The sequence below is a fragment of the Nicotiana sylvestris genome, chromosome 9 (assembly GCF_000393655.2).
Source record: "Nicotiana sylvestris chromosome 9, ASM39365v2, whole genome shotgun sequence".
NCBI classification, from domain to species: domain Eukaryota; kingdom Viridiplantae; phylum Streptophyta; class Magnoliopsida; order Solanales; family Solanaceae; genus Nicotiana; species Nicotiana sylvestris.
The window spans coordinates 176,913,570-176,923,302 of NC_091065.1; the positions used below are offsets into that span (position 1 = coordinate 176,913,570).

The following is a 9,733-nucleotide window of genomic DNA, read 5'->3' on the forward strand; positions in this document are numbered from 1 at the left end:
CGTGCTCCCTTTCACTGTCATTGATCACAATTACCCCTTCCTGAATCATTCTTTCTATTTCCTTTTTCAAAGAACGACAGTATTCAATGCTATGTCCCTGGACATTAGAGTGGTACATACATCGTACAGCAGGATCAAATCCTTTTGCATATGGGTCTGGAGTATAGCCAAGGAGCAGCTCAATCAGGCCAGAAAGCTTTAACTTTTCAAACAAGCTTGTGTAGGACTCCCCAATTGGCGTGAAACTACTTCTTTGCCTTTGTTCCCTTCCGTGTCCCTGTTTTCTTGGTTTTTTGGGTGTTTGAAAACGTTGTGAAGGCAAGAATGTATTATGCGGTGCTGGCGCTCGCCATAGGGAGTGGCCTGGTGGTTGTACAGATGACCAGACATTGTTTGGAGGATGATACTGAGGTGGATTATGTGGAGCTCGGGGATATGTTTGGGCATGATGGACAGAAAATTGTGGCTCTGGTGGGTAGTAAGGTTGTGGGGGTCTGGATTGGTAGTAGGGTGAAGGACCTCTAGATCTGGACCAAGTACCCGTTTCGGCTGTTGCGACTTCTTCCCCCTTCTTCTTCCCAAGCACACTTCCCGTGCCGCTCTGAATGGCCTGAGTTGTTGCCTTAATTGCCGAATAGCTCAGGATTTTATTGGACTTAAGTCCCTCTTCGATCATACCGCCCATTTTCACCACCTCGTTGAAGGATTTGCCAACTGACGTCACCAAGTGACCAAAGTAAGTTGGCTCTAGAGTTTGCAGAAAGTAGTCTACCATTTGCCCCTCTCTCATCGGATGATCAACTCTGGCTGCCTGTTCTCTCCACCGGAACCCAAATTCCCGGAAGCTTTCCCCGGGCTTTTTCTCAAGTTTCAATAATGTGAGATGGTCTGGAACGATCTCAAGGTTGTACTGAAAGTGTCCTGTGAATACCTGTGCTAGATCGTCCCAGGTGTACCACCTGCTCAGATCCTGTCTTGTGTACCATTCCAGTGCAGAACCGCTTAGACTTTGCCCAAAGTAAGCTATCAGAAGCTCATCCTTTCCACCTGCTCCTCTCATCTTACTACAGAAACCTCGCAGATGTGCCATGGGATCACCATGCCCCTCGTATAGATCAAATTTGGGCATCTTAAAACCTGCCGGCAATTGCACATCAGGGAAAGGGCACAGATCTTTGTAGGCCACACTAACTTGGCTGCCCAATCCATGCATACTCCGGAAAGATTGCTCCAGGCTTTTCATTTTACGAAGCACTTCATCCTGCTCCGGATTCTTAGTCGGCCTCTCAGTTTCTGCCGGGAGTTGGAGGTGAGGGGTGTAAGTGTATGGTTCGGGTGCTTTAAAGGTTGGTTCAAGAGGATAATACTGCTTATCATGAGCCTGAAACAACGGCTCGCTGGAGTATCTTTGCAGTGTGGCTGGTGGAGGTGCCCCGAAGACAGGGACGATTGGCGGAGGAGGGTTTTGTTTGGGTGGTGGAGCTTGGGGATTATAGGAAGTTTTCCCTTGGTAGTATTGGGCAATGGGGAAGCTTGATGAAGGGCCGGGGGAAGGGTATTCCGATGCGTGTCCCGGTGGGGAAGTAGGAGTGACGAGTGGTTCGGGCCCCTTTTGCACCTTAGCCATGGCTAGCTGCATTTCATGCATTTCCAATCTCATTTTTTCTATATTGGTCATCGCCTCCTTCAGCATCTGATGTGCCGTCCTTTCCGACTCAACACTACTTTTTGAGCCAGTCATGCTTTCTGGTATAGGCCCTTTTGATCTTGTTTGATAATGGTATGGTGCCAGTACGCTTTAACAACTAACTGTTTGGAATTGGACAAACAACAAACCTGTTAGCGTTAGAGTTTTAACAGATATTGCAATTGCACGTTGGGGGATGCAATGTTCTTAGGCAGTTAACCATTTCTAACATGTTTTTGCTCCTACCACATGCATCCTCTCGGCTTGTTTTATTTGTGCCTTTTTCAAGTGTTTCGGAAACCCTCCATTCCCTCTTTTTTTCTTTTTCTTTTATTCACTTTCTTTTTTTTTCTTTTTTAGCGGTGGTCGAACCTTATGTAGATTGCCTACGTATCATGTCTCCGCATGAATCAGACCTTGCGTAATTCGGACGCATAAAAAGTAAACAACAATAAAACATTTTTTGGAATTATTTAAAGACGAACAACAGGCTCGAAAGTCAAACGGCCCACATTCTCTAATCCAAAGAATAACAAATTCAAGCAAAATAAAATGACAGATTCCTTCCCTTATATGCCGATTTTGACCAAACGGCTGTCTTTGCAAACATGGCCCCTTCCCAATTTCAAATGAATTTTGAGGCCCGGAAGATTATTTTATGACATTTCACAAACTTGTCCGTTCTTTTACGAAAATAGCCTTTCGACAACTGAAAGATACTCTAAGGCTATTTCGGCAAGAACGGTTTAAGACACTATCATAGCTGGCTCGACTTATTTTGACTAAAAATCAAAACGGTATTCACCTGGCCGCTGACTCTTTGTTTTTTTTTTTGTTTTTTTTTTTAAAAATTAAAATAAAAGACCTGGTGTTGCAAACACAGCCTTTCAGCGTCTCGGGGACAAAGATTTTAAGGCTGCGTTAGCTAACTAGCCAAAATCCTAAAAAATGACCCAAGGTGGCTGTTTATACAAAGTCAGCCTTCTGGCGTCCCTTTCGGGAACATTCGGCTATTTTTGACAAAAACAACATCATTCGACTTATTTATGACTCTTTTTAAGCATCACCCGACTCAATATTGCAAACACGGCCTTTCAACGCCTCGGGGACGAAGATTTTTAAGGCTGTGTGGGTCAACTAGACCAAATCTAAAACATGACCCAAAGGTGGTTGTTTATGCAAAGTCAGCCTTCTAGCGTCCCTTTCGGGAACATTCGGCTATGTTTTGACAAAACAACGTCACTCGACTTCTTTATGATGAAATTAAAATTTGACATATTTTTTTGCTATTTTAGCAAAAGGGGAGGTTGGACCCGATTAAGGTTGCCTACGTATCTCACATCCGGTGAGAATCAAACCCGCGTAGTTCGGGAATAAAACAAACTATATTATTTTTTTGTTTTTTTTTTTAAAAAAAACAAGACTCTTTTTCATTTTCATTTTTAAAATTTCATAAGCAAATAACAAAACCACTTTCAAAGCACGACTCTTTTTATTTTTCTTTTTGGGCAAAATAAAACAAGACTTTATTCATTTTTCATGGCAAGACAAACTATTTTCCTTTTCTATTTTTTGAAAACAAGACAGAATAACGACTCTTTTTTTTCCTATTTTTTCTTTGCTTTTAGTAAAACAAACTAATAAAATATTTTTTCCATTTTCTCAAAATTACGGCAGAGTTTCGACGGTATTTGGGCATTGTTTTTTTTTCAAAATAAACAATTAATTCCCTAACCGCTATTATTTTTTCTTTTCCTCAATTTCACAATATCCTGATATTCAAAAGTCGGTCAACACACAAGTCCGAATCAAATAAATGCACAAGTAGCAGCAAGTAAGATGCATGAGGATGGTCATTTTTATTTTTTGGTACACCTGTCCTAGACAGACCCAACCCCTGTGTTGAGCCTCCAAAGTCAAATGCACGTGATGCAAACAAACGTTCCTACTAGGGATCCGACATGAAGCTGAGTTATTCTAGGTTCATAACCTGGGTATTTGTTCTAGACTGTGTACCCGAGCGGACAACTCGAGTCGAGGAGGGGGCTACGTACCGGGGACCCGCGGAATCGTCCGGCTTTGTAACTTGTCCGGCCTCTTTCTTATTTCAGGTATTGACACTAACAGAATAGGGAGTCTCGACCAGCGAGCTTCTCCCCGGAGGTAAGAAGAGAAGGGTTTCAGCACAATTTATATACAGTTCAGATAATATCAAAGCGGTAAAAGCATCATTTAGCACATTGAGCCCAACCATGTAACAAAATCAGATAGAACCAAATATAACAATTTATCTAAGCTCGAATTTCTAACCCCAAACCAGTGGTTCTGGGTTACGATCCCCAACGGAGTCGCCAGAGCTGTCACACCTCCTTTTTCGCCCGCGCCGCCCAAAAGGGGCGCGGAAGGGAGTTTTTTCCAATTAAAGGACAATCGAAATGAGATTTATTTATTTATTTATTTCAGAGTCGCAACTTGGGAGATTTATGGTGTCCCAAGTCATCAGTTGAATCCCGAAACGAGGAAAATATTGACTCTGTTTAACAGTCTGTGCACCAGAAATCCGGACAAGGAATTCTGTTAACCCGGGAGAAGGTGTTAGGCATTCCCGAGTTTCGTGGTTTTAGCACGGTCACTCAACTGTCATATTCGGCTTGATTATCTGATACAATACATGTTGAACATATGTGCGAATTTTAACTTTTAACCGCTTTTATCATAGACCATTTTTATCGAGAATTGCAACATCGTGAAAATATATCTCGAACCACGTCACATCAATGTACCCGTGGTTACCGACATATTTCGACTCTGTTGAGATTTGGATTTGGGTCACATAAATGTGCACCCGAGTTTAAGAAAATAAATTGTTAAAGACGCGCCTAAAACGACTAGCGTATCATTATTTTAGGTAAGGCCGTGAAATTTGCTAAACGACCGATCCCGAAGTCTATACAATTATTAACCATTTATTGAGGGCCCCGCAACTTGTGTGTTTTATTTGGCAAGACTCGTCCCATTTTTTTATTTAAGGATATCCTAAATCGACTATGATTTTCTATTTATTTGTCTCTAAGAATAAAGAAAATCCTAATCAATTAAAATTAAAAGTTCGGGATTCCAGTTCAAGTCCGGTTTATGCATTCCAAAATCATCCTAATACATACTATGAGATATCAAGTGAACTACTGCTTATACATTAAATTAAACACAAAGAAACAGGGGAAATTCAGAAATCCATTCCAACAACTCTTTACTTCCTTTCCATAGATTTGAAAGCTTTAGAACATGTACCTGGAAGTTACAACAATGAAGAAGGAGGAAGTTAGTAGCAGCAATAGCAAAAATATAGCAGCAGAAAGTCTCACACAGTGGCTTCAACACCTCAATCCGGAAATCCCAGCAACACGGAGAAAACCAGTAAAAATGGAGAAGAAAAATAGCCCGGAAGTCTCTCTTTGTTTTTTCTTTCTAGCTTTGAACTCTCTATGGTGTTCTTCCGCTCTCAATATTTCAGAAAATTAGGTTCTATTTTTTTTTTACTCTCTCCAAAATGAATTCTGTCCCTGTATATCTAGTGTATCCATAGTGTATATCGAGTGTATACTGCTCACTCCGCCCCCTCTTTTTTTCTTCTCTCTATCTAGTTTTTTCTCTTTTTTGAACTCCCCTCTTCCTAAATTTTCTCTTCTATTTATAGCAAATTTTTTGAAATTTTCAGATTTTTTTTATTTATTATTTTTTTAATTAAAAGAAATCTCACTTACAAATTGCTTTTATTTTTTTAGAAAAAGAAATCCCACATTTATTTACTTTTATTTTTTAAATTCCAACTTTAATTACTTTTATCTTATTTAAAATCCCACTTTTTATTTTTTTAAAAGAGAATCTCACTTTATTTAACTTTTCTTTAAAAAAACAAACCACTATCTTTTCTTTTTCTTTTAAAAATGCTACTTTCAATTACTTTAAATTTTTTAAATTTTCAGATACCTTTATATTTATTTTTTAATTCCAACCTTCTTTTACTTTTAATTTTTTTAAAATTTCCGCAAAACTCTTTATTTTTTTTTTAAATTTTCTACATTCTTTTACTTTTTTTAAAAAGAGAATTCCACCTATTTTTACTTTTATATTTTTTTATTCAATACTTCCCTTTTTCTTATTTTTTAAATCATTCCCGAAAATTATTATTATTATTATTATTTTAAAAAAAATAAAATAAAATACATATTTTCGAATTTTTTATATAAAAAAACAAAAAACAAAATAAAAAATATTAATAGTGATAATTCACCTTTTAATTTTTTTCGGTGTTTTTATCTTATAATAAAAAGTGTAATAAAGCTAAAATAATAGTAGGTTAAAACCCTCTAAAATATTTACATAAAAGAAGTGATAAAAATTTAAATGTTGTCAAAAATTAGGTGTTCACAGTCAACATATAACACTAAGTTCTGTAAGCTGGCTATATATGTTCCTCACTTAGTGCCTATCGAAGAAGCTCGAGTTCAGATGTTTGTTGATGGATTGGTTGGTCGTCTATACACTGCAGTAGCCCCACAAATGAAGACTTTATCCTACTCTGATGTAGTCGACCTTGCTAGAATGATTGAAAACAAGGGACGTGAGGAGCGTGCAGCTAGTGATTTACGTAAGAAGGCCAAGACAGGAGGGGCTTTCAGTGGTGGCTTTAGTGAAAATAGAAGAGCAGGAAATCAGGAACAACAACAACAGGGTTCTCAGATATCCTGATACACATGTCTTCACAGTCCACATACAGACCACATTACAGACAAGGTAATAGGGGACCATCATCTTCTAAACATCGTAATTCTGGGCAGATATATGCCACTACTCCAGTGTGCCAGACTTGTGGTAGATCACATTTGGGCCAATGTCGTGTTCTAACTGGAGAGTGCTTTTGGTGTGGCCAGTTGGGACATCACTTGAGGGATTGCCCTCAACCTCCGAGAAATTTCAACCATGCTTCTATTCAGTCAGCTGCACCGACTCAGACTACTCGTAATACTTTAGGTGCTACAGGTACAGGAAATAGAGGTCGAGGTGTTGGAGATCGTGCTAATGTGAATCAAGGACAAGGCAATACTGGAAGAGGTCAGGTGAGAGGTTTTGCATTTACTAGACAGGATGCTTAGGCCTCGAATGCAGTGGTTACATGTATTCTTTCTGTCTGTTCATTTGATGCACTTGCATTGATTGATCCGGGATCTACCCAATCCTATGTGTCCTCATATTTTGCCTTGAGATTTAGTAGATAGCCCGAGCTATTGAATGATCCTTTTCTAGTTGCTACTCCTATTGGAGAGTCTCTATTAGCTGAATACGTGTATCGTGCTTGTCAGATTCGGGTCGAGGGTAGAGATACCCTAGCTGACCTTATTGCACTTGATATGATTGACTTTGACATACTGATGGGAATGGATTGGCTATCTTCTTGCTATTCTATAGTCGATTGTCATGCAAATATAGTTAAGTTTGAGATACCAAATGAACCCCGTTTTATTCTAAAAGGGAGTCAAGTTCCAGAGACTTGCAAAATTGTATCTTTTATGAAGGCTCAACGACTTCTGAAGAAAGGTTGCTTGGGTCTCTTAGCTATTGTAAATGATACAAGAAAGGAAACAGTTAGTATAGAAAATGTACCCGTAGTGAGAGAATTTTCTGATGTATTTCCTGAGGATTTACCAGGATTGCCTCCAGTACGAGAAATAGACTTCGGTATTGATTTGCTACCTGACACACAGCCCATATCGATACCCCCATATCGAATGGCACCAACAGAGTTGAGAGAGCTAAAGCAACAGTTACAAGATTTGTTAGATAAGGGTTTTATTAGACCTAGTGTATCACCATGGGGTGCACTAGTACTGTTCGTAAAGAAGAAAGACTGATCCATGAGAATGTGTATTGACTACAGGCAGTTGAACAAGATAACAATATGCAATAAATATCCTTTGCCTCGTATAGATGACATGTTTGATCAGTTACAAGGAGTTGTCCACTTTTCAAAGATTGACCTCCGTTCTGGCATCAACTTAGAATCAAAGATGAATATATTTCTAAGACTGCTTTCAGAACTCGATACGGGCACTATGAGTTTCTTGTGATGCCTTTCGGACTGACAAATGCTCCAGCTGCATTCATGGATTTAATGAATAGAGTGTTCAAGTCGTTTTTGGATAGCTTTGTAATAGTATTTATTGATGATATCTTGATATATTCTCGTAGCCAAGGAGAACACGAGAATCATCTCAGGACTGTGTTGCAGACATTGCGAGAACATCGACTTTATGCTAAGTTCTCGAAGTGTGAATTCTGGCTAAACTTGGTATCATTTCTGGGACATGTTGTATCTAAAGATGGAATTTTGGTAGATCCTAAGAAGACCGAAGCTGTGTAGAAATGGCCCAGACCTACTTCTCCTATAGAGATTCACAGCTTTTTAGGCTTAGCAGGCTATTACAGGCGTTTTGTGCAGGATTTCTCCAAAATAGCATCGCCGCTGACCAAGCTAACACAGAAAAATGCAAAGTTTCAGTGGACGGAGGAATGTGAGCAAAACTTTCAGAAACTCAAAACGTGTCTGACAACTGCACTAATATTAGCCTTACCATCAGGTTCTGGAGGATTTATAGTATTTTGTGATGCCTCGAGGGTGGGATTAGGATGTGTTCTCATGCAAAATGGTCGTGTTATAGCTTATGCTTCGAGACAATTGAAAAAGCATGAGAAAAACTATACTACACATGATTTGGAGATGGTTGCAGTGGTATTTGCTCTAAAGATTTGGAGGCATTATCTATACGACGAAACTTGTGAGATTTATACTGACCATAAAAGTCTGAAGTATATCTTTCAGCAGAGAGATCTAAATCTTCGGCAGCGTCGTTGGATGGAACTACTCAAAGACTATGATTGTTCTATTTTGTATCATCCTGGAAAAGCCAATGTGGTGGCTGATGCATTGAGTAGAAAATTTATGAGGAGTTTGGCACATATTGCCCCTGCAAGGAGACTTTTAGCTAAAGATATTCAGAGACTAGAAGATACATGTATCAGATTTAGTGTCGGAAATTCAGAGGCATTGTTGGCTTGTGCTCAGGCTAAGTCTTCATTTGTTGAGCGCATTAAGGCCACCCAATATGAGGATGAACGATTATGTAAATACAGAGATGAGGTCCTAGATGGTAAAAGCAAGGATATGACTGTTGAAAGTGATGGTGTTCTTCGAATGTGTGAGAGGCTATGTGTAGCAGACGTAGATGGGTTGAGACATGCTATTTTTAAAGAAGCTCACAACACTAAATACACCATACATCCTGGATCCACAAAAATGTACCATGACCTGAAGCAATTTTATTGGTGGGAAGGTATGAAGAAAGATGTTGCTAACTTTGTTTCTAGTTGTTTGACTTGTCAGCAGGTCAAGCTGAGCATCAGCGACCCGCATGATTACTACAACAAATTGAGATTTCAGAGTGGAAATGGGAAAGAATTACTATGGATTTTGTCACCGGGCTACCACGAACCCTTAGAGGTTACGACTCGGTATGGGTGATTGTAGATCGACTAACGAAATCAGCACACTTTTTGCCGGTGAAGACTACATATGGTGGAGTTAGGTATGCACAGATATTTATGAACGAAATTGTCCGACTTCACGGGGTTCCAGTATCCATCATCTCTGATAGAGGATCACAGTTCACTTCACACTTTTGGAAATCTTTTCAAGAAGCATTGGGTACACGAGTAGATCTTAGTACTGAATTTCATCCACAGACAGACGGGCAGTCTGAACGTACTATTCAGATCTTGGAGGATATGTTGAGAGCTTGCATTCTTGAGTTTGGAGGTAGTTGGGACACTTATCTACCATTAGCTGAATTTGCTTAAAACAATAGCTTCCAGTCCAGTATTCAAATGGCACCGTACGAAGCATTGTATGGTAGAAAGTGTCGTTCTCCTATCGGATAGTTTGAAGTTAGTGAGACTAACTTATTGGGACCCGACCTAGTACAAGAAGCT

The 9,733-nt window shown here is 39.4% G+C and overlaps 1 protein-coding gene across 1 annotated transcript; it reads left to right on the top strand.

Moving 5' to 3' along the window:
- Positions 1-6,444: 6,444 nt before the first annotated feature.
- Positions 6,445-7,599, top strand: LOC138878638 (uncharacterized). The gene is made up of 2 exons (XM_070158328.1): positions 6,445-6,807; positions 7,051-7,599. Exons 1-2 carry the CDS (start codon positions 6,445-6,447, stop codon positions 7,597-7,599), a joined length of 912 nt encoding a protein of 303 aa, XP_070014429.1.
- The last annotated feature ends 2,134 nt before the right edge of the window (positions 7,600-9,733 follow it).

Bases quoted from the DNA above. Each gene is read 5' to 3' on its own strand.
- LOC138878638 (XM_070158328.1), top strand. From the start codon at position 6,445: ATGTCTTCACAGTCCACATACAGACCACATTACAGACAAGGTAATAGG. The intron at 6,808-7,050 runs GTGAGAGGTTTT...CGTGCTTGTCAG, and splicing joins GCAATACTGGAAGAGGTCAG to ATTCGGGTCGAGGGTAGAGA.